General features: G+C 36.6%; 2 protein-coding genes across 2 annotated transcripts in view; one reads left to right on the forward strand and one right to left on the reverse strand.

The window, feature by feature from the left end:
* Elp3 (elongator complex protein 3) overlaps positions 1-13,576 on the forward strand; it is a 292,722-nt gene extending 279,146 nt beyond the window's left edge. Inside the window, exon 17 of the mRNA XM_090401875.1 lies at positions 13,548-13,576. The gene's annotated coding sequence lies outside the window, so the exon portion shown is untranslated. The remainder of the gene's footprint in view (positions 1-13,547) is intronic.
* Positions 1-18,517, reverse strand: part of Erk7 (Extracellularly regulated kinase 7) — a 193,545-nt gene that overhangs the window by 82,375 nt on the left and 92,653 nt on the right. The window contains exons 5-6 of the mRNA XM_090401876.1: positions 8,037-8,197; positions 7,752-7,891 (exon numbers count right to left, since the gene is read on the reverse strand). Of these exons, the coding sequence (XP_090258002.1) occupies positions 7,752-7,891; positions 8,037-8,197 (301 nt within the window). The remainder of the gene's footprint in view (positions 1-7,751; positions 7,892-8,036; positions 8,198-18,517) is intronic.

Consider the following 18,517-nt stretch of genomic DNA (forward strand, 5'->3'; position numbering starts at 1 on the left):
TTGACAAATGATGTTGATTTTAAAGAAATTTGACTTCAGGCAGTGATTGAAGAGTTGTGTGATATCTCTAGGAAAGAGATCCTTTATAATGTTAATGACCTCCTCAAATGGAACGTTCGTGAATAAGGAGACCACATCCAAACTGGCCATTATGACTGTTTTTGAAAGCCTAACGTTCTTGAGTTTCTCAACAAAGCTTAGGGAAAGGATCCAGCACATCAGGTACGAATTGAACGTTATTGACCTTAAATGCCGAAACAATTTGGATGATATTTCAAACAGTTTAGACTACTTAACCTGGCACGTTATAGACCACATGATACAAAATAGTTACGAAAAATTTTTTCAGTCTAGCAAAGTCACTCAAATAAAAAATTTGAAGAACTTTATAAGAAGAAATACAACTGTAATAATTGTCTCCCAGATGATAGTGATTTTTAACATGTCAGATTATCGCCTTTCTAAACAAGAATCTGATATTTTAAAGAAAGGTTTCAACCAGACACGTGCCAAAAATGGACTTCATTTGTATATTGAAAAAGGCCTTTATCCTCTCCTTTCTCAGCCAATGGCTACCCCCCCCCCTCAAAAAAAAAAAAAAAAAAATCCAAAAAATACTAAAATCTTCACAAAAAAAATTACTCTAAATCCATCACCATTCCCTACATCCAAAGCACCTCGGAAAAAAATCAACAAAATCCTAAAAAAACATGACGACCTCTTGTTACAGACCATATAGAAAATTGGCATCCCTTATCCGCTCCACTAAAGACCAACCACTTCCCCTAGACCTACCTGGTGTATACCAGGTCCCTTGCAGCTGTAAATTGTCCTACTTTGGCCAAAACAAATATCAGAATCTCAGAACACAATGACTACATCCGATTTTACCAGTACAGCCACTCTGGGCTTGCAGACCATGCTCTGGATACTCGCCGCAGAATAAGGTGGAAGAAAGCCACAGTAATACACTGCAGCAAATTCAAATATGAAAGACTATTCATGGAATCAGCCTCAGCCCTTTGGAACATGCCAAACTTCAACAAATCTGGATGCATGAGACTGCCCCAAATTTGGGAAATATACATCAGAAGAACTTCAGCCCAAAGGCCAAGAACACCTAATATAGCTCGCCAGGGGGCACCTCAGGACTTTAGAAAAACGGTAGCTTCCTCGCTTTGTTTCTCATTTGCTGTTATGTAGTACTTGCGTGCACGTGTCTTTATCTTAAGTTCCCATGAAGATGGCACATGACGTTGCCAAAATATTGGAAAGTATATATTAAAGTTGATTTAATTTATATTTCTAGTGTACACTGTCAATTCCTTAAGTATTAATTATTACTCTTGACAAAGCTAGACATTAGGCTAGCAAAACTAGTAGGCGTTCTTGTACATAGTTGTATTAAACAGATGGTCTTACATAAGAATAAGTTTTGTGTTAGTAATTAATTTTTGTTCTAGATGTTTATCAGAACTTTCCAGACCCCCCCCCCCCCACCTCTCGTAGTCTATATTTGAGTTGTAAATTAGAAGTTAAAAATGAAGGAGACAAAGGAAGATGATTTGATACAAAATCAAGTGTGACAAGTGTATACACTATCCCACTGTTATTCATCATCTAAATGGATTGCATCATGAATTAAAGTGACATTAGGCACCAATATCGAATTTGAAAATGTTAATCTCACTCTTTACTTTATACAGATGATACTGTTAAACAAATCTAGAAATCTGTCAGATTGATTGCATTTGAGCTTGACATCTATAAAAGGGACATAAAACAATGCAATAACCACAGAGGAATTTACCTACTGAGTGTTCAGTAAGGTTAATGCAAATATACCCAAGAAAAGGCTAGTTTTGTAGATCTGAAAGAAGGAATATCACAAGTTCGCAAGAGAAAAAAAAAACGAATCAAAATGCTACAATTAATATGTATAAATAGGACATTACATCTAGCAATACAAAGGTTATGTCAGTTATAATCAGCAGTTAGAATTGAAGGAGATTACAGGAGGATGGTTTGATATTAAATCAGATGTTAGAAGGATGCATATCATGTCCACTGTTATTCATATCTATATGAATCTCATGATTGTGGCATTAAAACTAATATCAAAATTGGAGATATTAATCTTAGCTCTTTGTTTTATGGAGATGAATGCTATGCTCCTAAAAAAAAATCCAGTACAAGTCTAGATTGCTTAACCAAACTGAATAACTGCTTGTAACAGATTTGGTATAAAATCAGTAATAAAAAGAAACTATGAAAATATGTAGGAACAATCAGCTGAATGAGAAATCTTCTCATAGACAGGCTTATATGTCGGTTATGCATTATTAAATCACTTAAGGAATTGAACAACGTAGATACGAATATAAATTAAATTATACTTTAATAAATATTTCCGATATTTCAGCAACATCACGTTGCCATCTTCAAAAGGAATACATAAAAAAAGGCATATGCATGTAGGCAATACAACACAGTAACTGAGAATGAAGAGATGAAGCTATTGTTTTCCTAAAATTCCTGATGGCAACCTCTAGCAGGCTAAGTAGGTGTTCTTTGGCCATTGGGCTGAAGGTCTGCTGATGTAAGCCTCCCAAATTTGGGGCAGTCACATACAACCAAATTTGTTGAGGTTTGGAGAGTTTCTTAGGCCTGAGGCTGATTCCATAAATAGTCTTTCGAAACTGTATTTGCTACGGTGTATTACTGTAGCTTTCTTCCACCGTATTCTGTGGCGTGTATCCAGAGCATGGTCTGTAAGACCAGAATGGCTGTACTCGTGAATGGCTGTACGGATGTAGTCCTTGTGTTCAGAAATTCTGGTGTTCGCTGTCCTGCCTGTTTGGCCAAAGTAAGAGAGTTTACAACTGCAAGGGACCTGGTATACACCAGGTAGGTCTAGGGGAAGTGGTTGGTCTTTAGTGGAGCAGATAAGGGATGCCAATTTTCTGTAAGGCCTGTAACAGGAGGTTAGGTCATGTTTTTTTAAGGTTTTGGTAATTTTTTCCGAGGTGCCTCTGATGTAGGGAATGGTGATGGATTTAGAGTAATCCTTTTTGTGGAGGGGGGCTGTGGTTTGTAGGTTTTAACATTTTTTGGATTTTTTTCGGATGGGGAGTAGCCATTGGCTGAGAAAGTGTTGAGGATGCGATTTAGTTCAGTGTTTAGGGCCATGTCGTTTAGTTTAGCCCTGTTATATAGTGTTTTCACCATTCCATATTGTTGTGGGGGGGGGGAGGATTGTTGGTGAATGTATCTGCCTGTATGGGTGGGTTTTCTATAGACTGAGAAAACCAAGATTCCATCAGGCTGACGGGTGACTAATGTGTCTAGGAAAGGGAAGCTGTTGTTTTCCTCTTTTTCCAGGGTGAACTTGATTCTGGGGTGTTGGTTGTTTAAGTGTGTTAAAAAGGACAGGAGTGTTTCATAGCCATGTGGCCAAATAGCGAACACATCATCAACGTAGCAAAGCCATATGGTTGGTTTTTTGTGGGGCAGAGGCTAAGGCTTTTTCTTCAAAGGTCTTCATAAAGAAATTGGCCAAGGGTGGGGAGAGTGGTGAACCCATGGCTGTCCCCTCTATTTGTTTGTAGAATTTTCCCTGCCAAACAAAATAGCCTAAGTTCATTGTGAACTGAAATAGGGCTGAGATATCGGGAGAAAATTTAGCTTGGATTAGCTCTAAAGTTTCCCTGAGTGGGACATTTGTGAATAAGGAGGTGATGTCAAAGCTAACCATTATGTCAGTATGTTGGAGTGTAAGGTTTTTCTATGCTGGCTTTGAAGTGGGCTGAGTTTTTTTTATGTGTGATGGTGTGTTGCCAGTATAGTGTGTGAGCTCTTTGGCCAAATGTTTAACTAATTTGTATGTGGGGGAATCAATGCCATTCACTATGGGGCGTAACAGCACATTTCCTTTATGTATTTTTGGGAGTCCGTAAATACGAGGGGGGGGGTAGAGTTAAACGGCTTTAATCTGTTGGTAACTTCTACAGGCCAAGAAGTGACTTTCTTAAGGAGGTAAGTAGCCCGATCTAATAGAAGAGCATTAAGCTTACCTGTGTAGTCCTTTTGGTTAAGTACCACAGTTGCATTTCCTTTATCCGCTTTGGTGATAACTAATTCTTTATTATTCCTCATTTCCTGTAGAGCTTTATATTCCTTGTTGGATATGTTGGTTTTTGGTGGTCTTGCTTTGGAGAGAACACAAGCTACATCCAGTATTACACTGTTGGCGATTTGATGTGGAAGGTGGCGGATTCTGCATTCGATCTGGATCATAATATCCTCACTAGGTATTTTTCTGGGAGCAATGGCGAAGTTGTGGCCACGTGAAAGCACGTTGAGTGTTTCAGACTTCAGGGTGACTGAAGAAAGGTTGATTACAGTGTTGGTAACAAGTTTTGGATTGATGGTCTGACGATCTGTTGGCCTCGTATTTTTTCAAATTCTTTGTCTGCAACAGTACACGAGACGGCATATAAAATAGACATGTAAAATAAAAAAATACGAGGCCGACAGATGAAAAAATTAAAAAAATTAAAAAAAGAACTCTACCTTTCTAGTAATCAACCTTTCTTCAGTCACCCTGAAGCCTGAAGCACTCAATGCACTTTCACGTGGCTGTACTTGTGAAAACATCCGTTTTCAGGATGTTTTCACAAGTACAGCCATTCTGGTCTTGCAGACCATGCTCTGGATACACGCCACAGAATACGGTGGAAGAAAGCTACAGTAATACACCATAGCAAATACAAATTCGAAAGACTATTTATGGAATCAGCCTCAGCCCTAAGAAACTCTGCAAACCTCAACAAATTTGGTTGTATGCGACTGCCCCAAATTTGGGAGGCTTACATCAGCAGACCTTCAGCCCAACGGCCAAGAACAGCTACTTAGCCTGCTAGAGGGCACCATCAGGACTTTTAGGAGAACAATAGCTTCATCTCTTCGTTCTCAGTTACTGTGTTGTATTGCTTACGTGCACGTGCCTTTTTTTGCAAGTTCCTTTTGAAGATGGCAACGTGACGTTGCCGAAATATCGGAAATATTTATTAAAGTACGATTTAATTTATATTCATATCTACGTTGTTCAATTCCTTAAGTGATTTAGGAATGAGAAATCTACTGAACAAGTAAAACCTTTCAACTATTCAGGCAACAGGATGAGCAAAGCTACTACGGTAGGAAGTCAATTAAACAAATTTATATAGAGTAAAAGAGAAATCAGTGAAAAACTGCTACTTTAAGTAACAGTTGATGCATATATAAGACAGCATTCAAACCAAATTTAACTTAATCTCTAAGAGCTGGGTTAGAAATAAACTAGTAGATCAAAGACTGGAGACCACCGATATGAAAATTCTAAGAAAAATTAAGGGAGTGAACATCATGTTAAAGATATCAGGATGGAACTTGACATTGTTAGCATTCAGAAATATGTGAATAGAATTAATCTGAGGTAGTACAGACATTTAAAGAGGGTGGTAGAAGAAATGGTAGTAGCAAAACAGGTGTTTGATGACAAGAAAAAAGAACCAGAGGAAGATCAAGAATTAGGTGGATCGATGTAGTTACAAGTGCCCAAGAAGAATTTTCTAAAGGTACCATCAGTGTCCTGACAGACGAGACTAATTTGGTGAAAAACTGTTGACAGGAAGTTGGTATAAATTAAAGATGCCAAGACTATATTCTTGGTTTCATCCTTTATCCAAGTTTAAGCAAACAAAGTTTGTATGTGAGGTCACTTCATGAATGGGCTACTTTTATATAGAGACTAATGACTTCACATCAACTGCCTTAGTATCCCATAACGCAAGGTACATATCTTTACATGTATAATGTCTTTGCATTATGGTGGACCCAGATCAGTTTCCATCTTTATTGAGGTATGTTTGAGTGTCTGTGTGTGTGGGGGAGGGGGAGAATTACCTCTCCAAAAACTCTAATCTACAAGATCACTCTAAATCTCATCAAGTGATCCTAAAGGATCACTACTAAACTCATCACCCTTGACCTGAATCACTCCAGGACAGGAAACACAATGGTAGCTCCAAGTAGAACCTCTCTACTCCTGCTGGAGCATGCTACCATCAGTGGGAACCAGACCCAGAAGAGATACCAAGGTTGAAGTAATGCAAAAGTAATATATTTCCCATTTAAAAGTAGTCAAAAGGTGTCACACGTTATTACTAAAATACTCTGGATTAGAGATATTGTTATGAGTTTTTTTGCTTGGTTATACTATAAATTAAAGATGCCAAGAAATTATATTCTTCGTTTCATCCTTCATCCAAGTGTAAAGAAATAAAGTTTACACATGAAGTAGCCACAACTGGGCTACTTGGAAGTTAGTAATAATGTAAATTTTAATCTTGTACTATTATGTATTATTATCCCATACATCTCTTGAGATACATCAGAATTATAATGATGAATTTCTTATCGAGTATGACATTCTTAAATGAATTTTAAACCAGTATTGGGTTAGCCATGAGCTCACCGCTATGTAATTTCATCAAAATCTGACTGGCATTGCTATGCAGAAGAATAGCACATAATTTCCTAAGAATTAGAAAATTATGACAGCCATCCGAAATAGATACAATAACAAAATGGCATACAAACTACTCACAAGCTGTTATTTTTGTAGGTTGATCAAAGTCTACCACTTGATTAAAAAACACTTGTATGTATGAATTGTGAGAGAGCATATGAGAGAGAGAGACTACACATCAGACAGAACAATCATTTGAAATTAGGAAAGGGTAAATGGGAACTGGTGAACTTGCATTAAATTAACCAGTAAAACAGTAGATGCTATTCACACTATAAAAACAGTAATCCCCAGAGCTTTTTAATGAATTAGCTGAAAGTAAATTTCAGTTTAACTCAAATAGGAATGATTACTTGAAAATATATGATATTTAGAAGACAATAACATAGAATTACGGCAAGTCTTCAGCCATACTCTTAGTATATGCACAACAAATTAACAGTCCATCCATGCAGACCACCATTCAACAGTACTATGCAGAATACTTATATAAGAATCATGCTCTGAAAATACAACTGAATGTATTAACCGTTTAGTGAGAAATTTGTGTGTTTTTTTTTCCCTCCTGCATTTTAATGTCATTCTACACAGACACACACACACACGTATGTATGTACTGAATGTATTAACCGTTTAGTGAGAAATTTGTGTGTTTTTTTTTCCCTCCTGCATTTTAATGTCATTCTACACAGACACACACACACACACACTGAAAATAATACATTTTTGCACATGGACAAATCAGAAGATTAAATAAGCCAGAAACAAATTGTATTTTGTGTCATGTCATTACCAGTATCATACCTAAAGACTTAAAAACATTCATTCCACACTGGAATTCAGACTCTAAGCCTACTGATGACAATGCAAAGCAGTTACAAGCCAGCAACTGAAGCCATTGGTGTGTGTTAGACTTGCCGCAATTCTTTATTACCATTTGGATTCATAAGGAATGAATCCAAATGGTAATGGCAGAACATGCTGGAAAGAATTAGATACAACAGAAGCAACCAGCTGTCAACTGGAGTAACTAATACTGAAATTCATTATTGTAATGACATTTAACAGCAATAAACACAGAATCCAAGTGCTATGATTGAAAAATCAATAAATTATGGATGTTGAAATAAAACAGTAGCAAAAAATGCACTTTTAATTTCCTTAGATATTAATAACATACCAGCTTGAGGAGGATGAGGTATAGATGCCATGATTCTTTCTAGTTGATTAAGTGTAGATGTACCAGGAAATAAAGGTTTGCTAAGTAAAAGCTCTCCCATAATGCATCCTAGACTCCAAATGTCAACTCCTTTTGTATAACTATTAAATAATAAGATCAGCTATACCACAATTCATAGAAAGAAAAGTTTTTTTTGATTACATATAATTTACATACAGTATAGATAACACACTTCCACATAATCATATATTTAAATATTTTGATAAATTTATACAAAATGCTTACTTTCTTGTTCCTAACAAAATTTCTGGTGCACGGTACCACCTAGTGGCCACATATTCTGTGAGGGTGGGATCTGTGGTGAAATCTTGCTGTGACAATGAACGAGCTAATCCAAAGTCTGCCAATTTTACATGATATTTCCCATCCAAGAGAATATTAGAAGGCTGTAGTATAAAATAAATTCAATCTGTTTATTATTATATTAAACTGAATATAAGTGACTATTTATTTGTCTGCTATACAAAATACAAAAATACAGAATCTACAACCATGGCTTTCTTGACTAGAAGAAAAACAACAAGCTATGTTTGAATGACAAACTTTTACTTTGGAAAAAATTTCCTTTATTCTCAGTAAATCACAAAATTCATAATTATGAGCATCTTTTGACACAAAATGGGTCCATTAGCAACAAGCAAGAAAGGAAGAAAACTAAAGCTTTCAAGCTATGTATCACATTCAATTGAATAATCATAATTAATAGAAAAGTTGTGAGTATTGTATGGAAAGCTAAGTTGGAGTATGGTATGAAATGAAATTGGCTGTGCAGGCTAAAGACAACCCAAAAAATTTTTATTGCTATGCTGCAAGTAAAAGAAAGAATAAATGCAGACAGTGCCCTTGCATCAGAAACATATGCAATAGTTCAAATAATGAGTGCTCATTTTCCAAGATCTATCAGCCTGGTATATGTAAGAGTGCACACTGCTGCTACTACATTGAATGAAGAGAAGGAGGTTCTAGAGCTGTTGCATAATCTGGATAAGAATTTGGCAGTAGTCCAGATGGGATATCAGTACATTGTGCTAAAGGAATGTTCAGCTGAACTGGCTAGGCCCCTGCCATGTTTGTATATTTCTAAATTTTTACTCAAGTTTTTCAGTGTCATTGGAATTATTCGCTGTTCAGTTGCACATTTGTTATTCCAGGAGTCAAATGACATGTTAACCCATTCGTGGAGTGGAGTCCATTAATCATTAAATCACCTGAAATACCAAATACTGAACCATTCTTACTTCATGTAATATTTAATTATTATATATATGTCTATATCTATAAATTGGTCTCCACTCTTCTTTCTCTAAAGCTGTTAGAGTGTTCAAGAGCTAGAGTGAATCTTTTCTGTTTTACTATATTTTTGTCTAAGATAAATCTTAAGATGCCTGGCCACCATGTAAGGATTAAATGAATACCATGGCTTTAAAGAAATGGAACTGACAAGAGCTGTGTAAAATCTCGTATAAAAAAAAATATATATATATTTTTTCTATGTCGATTTTACATGGGCAATTAAATTACATATTATACTTGTAAGTATAATACGTAATTTAATTGCCCCTGTATAACTCACTGTATTGAGATAAATGTTGTAACTAAATGTTAAAATATTCAAATAAGAACCACTAGATTTGTAACTAAAATTAAGCTCAGATAGGATTAGGCTAGGAGACCTAAGGCTAGCAACAGTTGTGAAGGTCACCGGATTATGAGTTTTCCCGCCAAAACCCAGCGATAGCATGGGTGACGAAGAAAACCCTCCAGTAAATCCGTGGGACTTTAGAGAAGAAGGGCCAAGGTCAGGAGAATGATATAAAAGACAGAGATTGAGTGGCTAGGGGCTCTCATTTTGAAGTTTTTCCTGTGCCAAGCCTTTCTGAGGATGGGGAGAGTCTCGTTCCGACGAAGATGAAAAGGTTTCTAGTAGCAGAGACAGCCTTTTCAAGATATCCCACCATGAGATTCCCTGATGATCTACTTGTGTGCTGAATTATCGCAGCCGTGTCCTAGTGCCCAATCAAAAGTTAGCTGGGAAGAAGTGGAACATGCCCGTAAGCCTTGGGTATCTATGACTGTGTAATGAACTAGAAAGATTGCAAGTTGAATGTTTCATGTAATATCCTAAATTGTGAAGTTCAAACGAAAAATATTCGATCTGTTATCTAGTGGCATAGAAGGTGTTAGAAAGAATCAGAAAGTTGTATTTTAGTCTGAATGTGAACACTGAGATTTGCTTATGATATGTAATGCTAAGAGTGAATGTGGTTTAAGTTTTGCCTTTTATTGTTTTACAAAGTGAGAGAAGTTTAATTGCATTAAGTATCATTCAAGTGTCTGAAAAGTTATGTGTAATTATGATTTCTTTGCCTTAAAGCTTAAGCGAAATGCTTAATTGACTTTGTGGAAAGTTAGATATGTGACAAGTATTGTTTTGAATGTTGTATATAATTTGTCTTAGTAAGAATAAACATGTTTTTGTTAATAGCTTGCCTGATCTTGTTTAGCCAATGCACTTCTCATAAAAATACCGAACCTGTGCGACCTAATAGCAGTAACAGCCATGACTGACTGACTAATTAATAGGAGTTGCTTGAGATAGAATTAAATTACGAGTTATTTTTGTGCATAGCTGAATATTTCTCTAGTATGTAAGGGAAGGAACAACAATTCTTTTACGCGATCCTTAATGGCACAGTCGATAAAAAAAATAAATTTTTAAGATCAATACAAATGAAATATGGCAAAGTAGATTAAGGACTTAGCTCCAGCCAGAGGCTTTTCCTAAGTTTACAATTCAAGCACGTGTAAGAGCATACCTACTGCCTTGAGAGAGGGAGGGGGAGTAAAAATAAGTTAAGTATTAAAGGCTTAAGATTAATTGTGAGTTTTATGCATGAATTGGAAATTGAAATCTACAGACAGTTTGAACTAGCTCAAGCAACTAAGATATAAAATAAATAAGAAAAATATTACAAAGGAGCAGTAGACATCCATTTGTTAAAAACTTAATTAAATTAATAAAAAGTAAATATAATAAGCTTTACAGCTGAAAGGTGCAGAAGCCTAGACCAAAATGGACATGTTACCTTGAATATGATGCCTTTTTCTCCGACTAATGATCAAATTGAGAATGATGGAGAAAAGAAGAAAAAAGAAGAGTTGTGTAAGGCACTGGGAAAAAAACTAGGATATATTTGCATTTTATGAAATTAGAAAAAACAAGAAACTGAAGCAAGCAGGTATATTTTATATACTGCTGGGGCAGATAATGGTAAAGGAGAAATTCAAATTATGGTTCATAAAATGTGGTAAAATAACATCCTTGAATTTATGTGATTATGGGAGAATGAACTAATCTCCTATAGAATTACAACTCTTACGCTGTAACTATTATTTTTCAAGAAATTACAACATATGTTAAATATTAATTATAATAACTTTAATTAATACTTCCTATATTTCAGCATATGCTAACCATGCCAGCCTGGCTGGCCGAATGGTTAGCATATCCGCTTCCCAGCCAACAGGCTGTGGGTTCGAATCCCATGTAGGCATGGATGTTTGTTATGTCCTCTCCCAATATGGACTGGGTCACCATGGGAGCAGTAGACCCAAAACCTCCCACAATGGGAGAGGCCTTCACTCGGTAGTGGGTTAAAAAAAATAATAATAAAAATAAATAAAATAAAAAATAAAAAAAATTTCAGCAACATTACACTGCCATCATCTGGGATCACAAAGCAATGAAATGTGCATGTAGTTGATAACACTGGGTATAAGGCTGAAGAAAGGCAGCCAAAGTAGTCAGCCTCAGTCCTAAATGGCACCCTTCCTAGCATATAATTAGAGTGTCTAGGAAGGTGAGACTTGTTTTTCTTTTCTAAAGTAAACTGGTTTCTGAATTTTTCAGATGTGCCCCAGATATGTGAAATGGTGATAGATTTTTTGTAATGTAATCTCTGCTCTAAAAAAAAAAGGGGAAGGGGATAGTTGCAGTTATAGGGTTTTAATCTTTTGTTGAGGGGTTGTAACCATTAGCTAAGAAGGTGTTGAGTTCGGTAGTGGATTAAATTGGGTGGTCTTGGCCAAGACCACTCAACACTAGACTGGGTAGTCTTGGCTGTTGGGCCAAAGATCCAAGGATGAATGCTTCCCAAATTTGGCACAATTTCATGCATCCAAATTTGTTGATTCCAGAAACAGCCTCTCATATTTGTATTTACTGTAGTGCAAAAGTGTGGCTTTCTTCTAGCATATCCTGTGGTTGGTAAGTATCCAAAGCATAGTCAGCAAATCCAGAGCAGCTGTAATGGTGGAAACAGATGTAGTTCATGTGTTCAGAAATTCCGATATTGACTGTCCTGCCTGTTTGGCCATAGGACAGTTTGCAACAGCAAGGGACCTGATAGGTCTGGGGAATGTGGCTGATGTTTGATAGAGCAGATAAGTGATGCTAATTTTTTATGTGGTCTGTAAGTGGGTGTAAGGTCTTATTTCTTTAGGATTTTTGTTAATTTTTCAAATGTGCCCCAGACCACATTCTCAACACTTTCTTAGCCATTGGCTAAGAAAGTGTTCAAGTTCAGTAATTAGGGCAATGCTATCAGAACTGATTTACCCTGTTATATAAGGTTTTTATAATCCCATATTGTTGGAGGGCAGGAGGGATGATGTGACCACTGGTGGATGTATCTAAACAGAAAATGCTAAGGATCCATCAGGCTGCATATAATTAGATGCTGATCCTTTTAACATCAGATTGAGAATTCGCAACACTTATTAATTATAATAATTTTAATTAATACTTCTTCTATTTCAGTAATGTTACATTGCCATTATATTGAAATATTAAAACCTTGATCATTTTAACATCTAACAGAGTCTCCCCTTTTTGGATACTTTAATATATCTTAACTCTGCTGGTAATATTGAATTTTCTGTTTATAGGAAGCCATCCTTTACAGGCAGACATATCCACGCATCTTCATGTCCTCATCTTTTGCAAAAAATAGGTATTATCAAATGCCTTGTGCACCAAGTATACACAATTTATTCTCGAGTCTCTTCTATTAGAAAAAATTAAATAAAATAAAACTTACTCTATTACTCAATGGATACAATGAGTCGATACAAAATATTTGATAATTATTATCCCTCTTCCAGATTGTAATCTGATGTTAAAAGGATCAGCATACCCTACTTTAAAGGCCCATCTGAGTAAATAGCAGAAACCCTTCGCAGAATTTTTACACCACCTTCAAACCAGCCCAGAAGTTGTCATCTTTCTTATCACCTATTAAAGATATATTATCACCTCTGTCCTTGCCTGGTGTTTATAAAATACCCTGTTCTTATCTTTGCTACTTAGGACAGACTGGCCGTTCTGCTACTATTAGAATCACTGAACATCAGGATTAGATAAGATTTTTGGATTCTGATTATTCTGGCCTTACTTCTCATGTCATCAACACTAGACACAGAGTTCACCGGAACCATACAAAGATGCTACAACTACAGCAGGTTCAAATTTGATCATCATTTTTTTTAATCATGTGAAGCCATATGTCACTGTCCTAATCTTAAATCAAACAGACTGTGTGCCTATTTCTAAGTTTTGGGAAATAAACTGCTGTTAATTGTTTATAATTTTTTTATATTTTTATTCATTTATTATTTTTAAATTACTTATACATCTATTCCGAATTGTCTGATCTCTAGTAATGTTTCCTCCTACAGGACAGCCAGCTGCGACTGAGATATGTGATATTATATGCATGCTGTATGCCTCGTTCTTGTATTCAGAATTGAAATGTTGTTTCCAGTTTTTCTGTCTTCTCCATGAAGGGAGCTCATGAAATAACAGGAAAAATAAATTATATTTAGTTTTCTCTTACATGTGTGAAGTTGCTATTCAAAAATAAATAAATAAAATAATATACCATATTTTGGGCATATAAGATGTACTGGCCTATAAGAAGACGCACCCCCTTTTTTGTACACATTTTTTAGGAAAAAAACTTTATCACTGATTATAATCAGTTTACAGTATTTCAAATATAAAGTAATAAGTAGGTCTACTTTCAACAAATACCTAATCTAACTAGGAAAGAATCCCATCTTTAATCTTCTTCGTCAAAACCCAGAAATTCATCTCCAGAGCTAAATGAAGAGACAATTGAAACTAAACCAGAATCTGAGTCCTCATACAACAAATTGTCCTCTATACGATCCAGTGCATTACTAATGCCACACTTCTTAAATGATTTAACCACTGTCTCAGTTTTCGCAGCATCCCATGAAGCTTTGACCCACTCACAAACTTGCAAAATGCTAGGCCTCTTCCTTCTTCCTGATAGCATGACCTCAAAATCTGAAGACTGCATCCAGCTGTTCTACTTCCCCTTCATAAATCCCTTTAAATAGTTTATTAATACAGACATCTAAAGGTTGAAGCATACTAGTTAGACCTCCTGGAATTACAGCTAACTGAGTTTTTAACAGCTGTTCTGTGAGAACGAAACTGATCCCATACCAACAGGGCAGGCTTCTTCCACAGTCCTACAGGGCACCTAGACCAAATTTTATGTATCCATAACTTTATTCCTCCTCCATCCATCCATCCTTTTGCGTGAACATGTACAAACACTCCTTTAAGTAGTTTTTTCCTTTGGGTAGCGTCTTCCTTTTAAAAATCAATAATGGTGGCAATTTTATCCCATCAGCACAGCAGGATAAAACAACCGTGTAGTGAGTTTTTTCATGCCCAGAAGTTTTAACACTAACACTTTTTGTGCCCTTGGAATCTACAGTTTTGTTTGAGGGCACATCAAAAGTCAGCAGAACCTCATCCATGTTTCCTATTTGCACAAGTTCAAAATTTTCTCATTTCCTTGAGTTAATGACGAATCGATGAAATTCAATTTGTAGACACTGAAAGTCCTGCTTTTCTGTGGTCTAAAATCCAAGTATTCAGTTCTGTCTCAAATTCTGGCCATTTTGCAGTTCCACGTCATAGATTATGTTTATTGGGAGTTGCTTTTTTTAGATCCTCTTCCTGATTCCGTCAAGTTCTTATCATTTTCTCAGTTGGGGGTAGCCCAAAATGCCGCTCTGCAGTCCTGCTTCCATTTTCTTTAGCATACGCAATCACACGTAGCTTGTATGCAATACTGTAGCAATGCCGACATTTTTCAGCCATAATTTTTCAAGAAATTTAGAGAAAATTTAATGGCAGAAATTTATCACCGTTCACAACAACCGCGTCAACAATTTTAAACAAACAGGAATACAGCTGTGATCGTCTATGACAGCACATGGGCATCCACTGAACTCTATGTAACTGGAATGCTCTCACACACCGCAAGGAAGCAAAAAAGAAATCGTGTAAATCGGAACAGAGAAAATTTCCAAAAATGAAAGTAATAAAAAACTGAATATCAGCATATAAGATGCACCCTGTTTTTCAGACCTATTTTCAAAGGAAAAATGTGCATCTTATATGCTGGCAAATATGGTGTGTGTGTGTGTGTGTGTGTGTGTGTGTGTGTGTGTATATAGGGTTGGCAAATAAGTCCGTTCGGTTTTTCAGAGTGGAATGAAACACATTTTATTTAATATATATAATGCATACTAGTCAGTTATATATTGACCCTCTTGCCATCTGCCCACCAACTTCATTATGCTGCATTCATAAAACTTCTGAAGTTTACTCATGAAAAACTGATCCAGGTGTCTTTTGACAGCCTCCTCATTAGCGAACGTTCTGCAATGATCGGAATAAGTGGTAATTGGAAGGTGCCAAGTCCGGTGAATACGGAGGATGCAGCAAAACATCCCAGCCAAGACTTAACAATTTACTCCGGGTTGTTAACGATGTGTGGGATCTGCCGTTGTTGTGGTGAAAGACAACTGCTTTCCGATTTGCCAATTTAAGACGTTTTGTGCTAATTGCAATGGGCCAATAGTGTTAACTGTGAGCAATAGACAGTTGAATCAATCGTTCTGCCTGATGGTAACACCTCATAGTCAACAATATCCTTCACAACACTCGAATCAACCTCGGTCGGGGCGACCGTTGCGAGGCGCATCACTGATGTCGAAATCTCCAGAACAGAATTTGGCAAACCACTTTTGACATACGCATTCTGTTAAGGCACCATCCCCATATACGCTGCATATTTTTGTATGGGCCTCCACAGCTCATTTGCCTTTTTTGAAATAAAAAGGCAAAATATGCCGGTAATGTACGTTATTTCCTTCCATTTCTAAAAATATGTTACACATACACAACTGAAGTAGGCCAAACAAAAATTCACTGAAAGGTTATGTGAAATGTCACCTTTCAACTGCGCAATAGCGTTGCGCGGTAGTGCAACAATAGCAACAGGCGAAGTGGTGTAAACTCGTACTAACGCATAAACCGAATGAACTTATTTGCCAACCCAATATATATATATACACACACACACACATATGTATACACCTTGTGGAATCTATGCCAAACCACCTGTGTAATTCGGGCTAAAGTAGATGGCATCAAATAATAGTTTCTAATTCAGTGGTTGGTATGCATACATAAACTTTCCACCATTCCTATCTCAACAGTATGGTATTATCAACACCCTTGTCAACAAAGCATCTAACTTCTGTTCAACTTATGCTTCCCTATCAGCTGAACTCTACTTATTTGTTTGACCATCCTATCCAATGGTTACATGCTAAAAATATTAACAAATTAGTTTTTTCTCACATCCCTCTCTACAAAAACAGACTACATTAATACTATTACTATTCCCTATATCCATTTCATTATCAACATACCCTACTTTAAAGGCACATGTGAGCAAATAGCAGGGACCCTTCACAGATATAATTTGTATACCATCTTCAAACCAGTCCAGAAGTTATCTTTTTTATCACCTCTAACCTCGCCTGGTGTTTATCAAATACCTTGTTCTTGCTATCTTTGCTACTTTCACAGACTGACCATTCTGTTGTATTAGAATTGAAGGCCCTCAAGATTATATGAGTTTTGGATTCTGAAGGTTCAGGCTTTGCTTCTTATACCATAGATACTAGATAGTTCAATGTAACCGGACAAAGATGCTACACTACAGTAGGTTCAAATTTGACTGTCTATCTTTGAATCGTCTGAAGCCCTATGCTACTGACCTAATCATAATTGGACAGACTGTATGCCTATTTCAAGTTTTGAGAGGTGACTGCTGTTAATTCTTTATATTTCTATTTTTTTTAAATTAATTATACATCAATTCCACCTCTCTCAACTCTACAGACATGGGAACAGATGTTTAATTGTACAGCTGCAGCCAAGACATATTATATGCATGCTGTGTGACTTGTTCTTATATGCAGAATTTAAATTTGTTTCTCTCTCTATGTTCACTGGGCATCTATAGATGCCATATTGTCACTCCAATGCTCGGCGATGTGCCACACCAGGCTTCGCCATGTAGTACTGTTGTTTGCTTTTCTGGCAGCCTCAACTCTCTGAAGATCAGTCATTCCACACACACACACACACACACACACACACACACACACACACACACACACACACACACACACACACACACACACACACACACACACCATCCATCCATCTCATTGATGTTCTACCCTTTCCTCTTTTTCCAGGAACTTTACCTTCTATTACTGTTCTGAGAAGTCCCCTTCCATCCTTTCTATGTGTCTAAAATATTTTAACTTTCTTCTGTCAATATCCTTAAGGAGCCATAAAGTTCTACTGATATTTTCTAACACCCATTCATTTGTATGCCTTTCAGTATATGATATCCTCAACAGCCTTCTGTAACACCACATCCCAAAAGCAGATATCTGTTTCTTATGTGACTTCTTAAGATACCAAGTCTTGCATCCATAAGTCGCTGTTGGAAAAACAACTGCATCCAAAATCCTCAACTTTGTTCCCATGGAGATAGATCCATCCTTCCAGATTTTAGACAGGTCTCTGACTGTTGTTTTAGCCATTCCTAACCTTTCTCTGATGTCTTCTGAACAGCAATTCTTCACATTAATAATGGATCCCAGGTACTCAAACTTATTGACTTCTTCAATTCTTTCTCCATTAAGGTACACTTGTTTCTCAAGAGCTTCTCTGTTTGTATTTCCTTTGAGAACCATAATCTTTGTCTTGCCATGATCGAGTTGAAGTCCTCTGTTATTACTGATCTTGTTAACTTTGTCAAGAATTAGTCCTAGTTCTTCCATGTCATTACAAAGGAGTACTGTATCATCAGCATACCTCAGATTACTGACTGATCTACCTCCTATCCTAATTCCTGTCCTGAGCTCATCCAATGCTTCATGCGTGATATCCTTTGCATACATACTAAACAAGTGAAGAGAAAGTAAATATCCTTGCCTTTTTCCAACTTGAAGCCAGTGAAGTCAATCCAACACATGTTCTTACCATGGCTTCTTGCTCCCTATACAAGTTGGCTATCGACCTGATAGCGTGTTGAGGAAAACCCATTTTTTTCATTACTTCCCACAGTTTCACATACTCAACACAGTCAAAAGCTTTAGAGTAGTCTAAGAAACACATTACCAGAGGGAGTCTGAATTCTTTATATTTTTCTATGATCTGTCTAAGGCAAAGGATCTGGTCTCTAGTGCCCTTACCCTTATTAAAACCTGCTTGTTCCTAGGGCATCTCTGCCTCA

Source organism: Typopeltis vanoorti, chromosome 12 (genome assembly GCF_054136105.1).
Source record: "Typopeltis vanoorti isolate ZY-2024b chromosome 12, IOZ_Tvanoo_1.0, whole genome shotgun sequence".
Classification (NCBI taxonomy): Eukaryota; Metazoa; Arthropoda; class Arachnida; order Uropygi; family Thelyphonidae; genus Typopeltis; species Typopeltis vanoorti.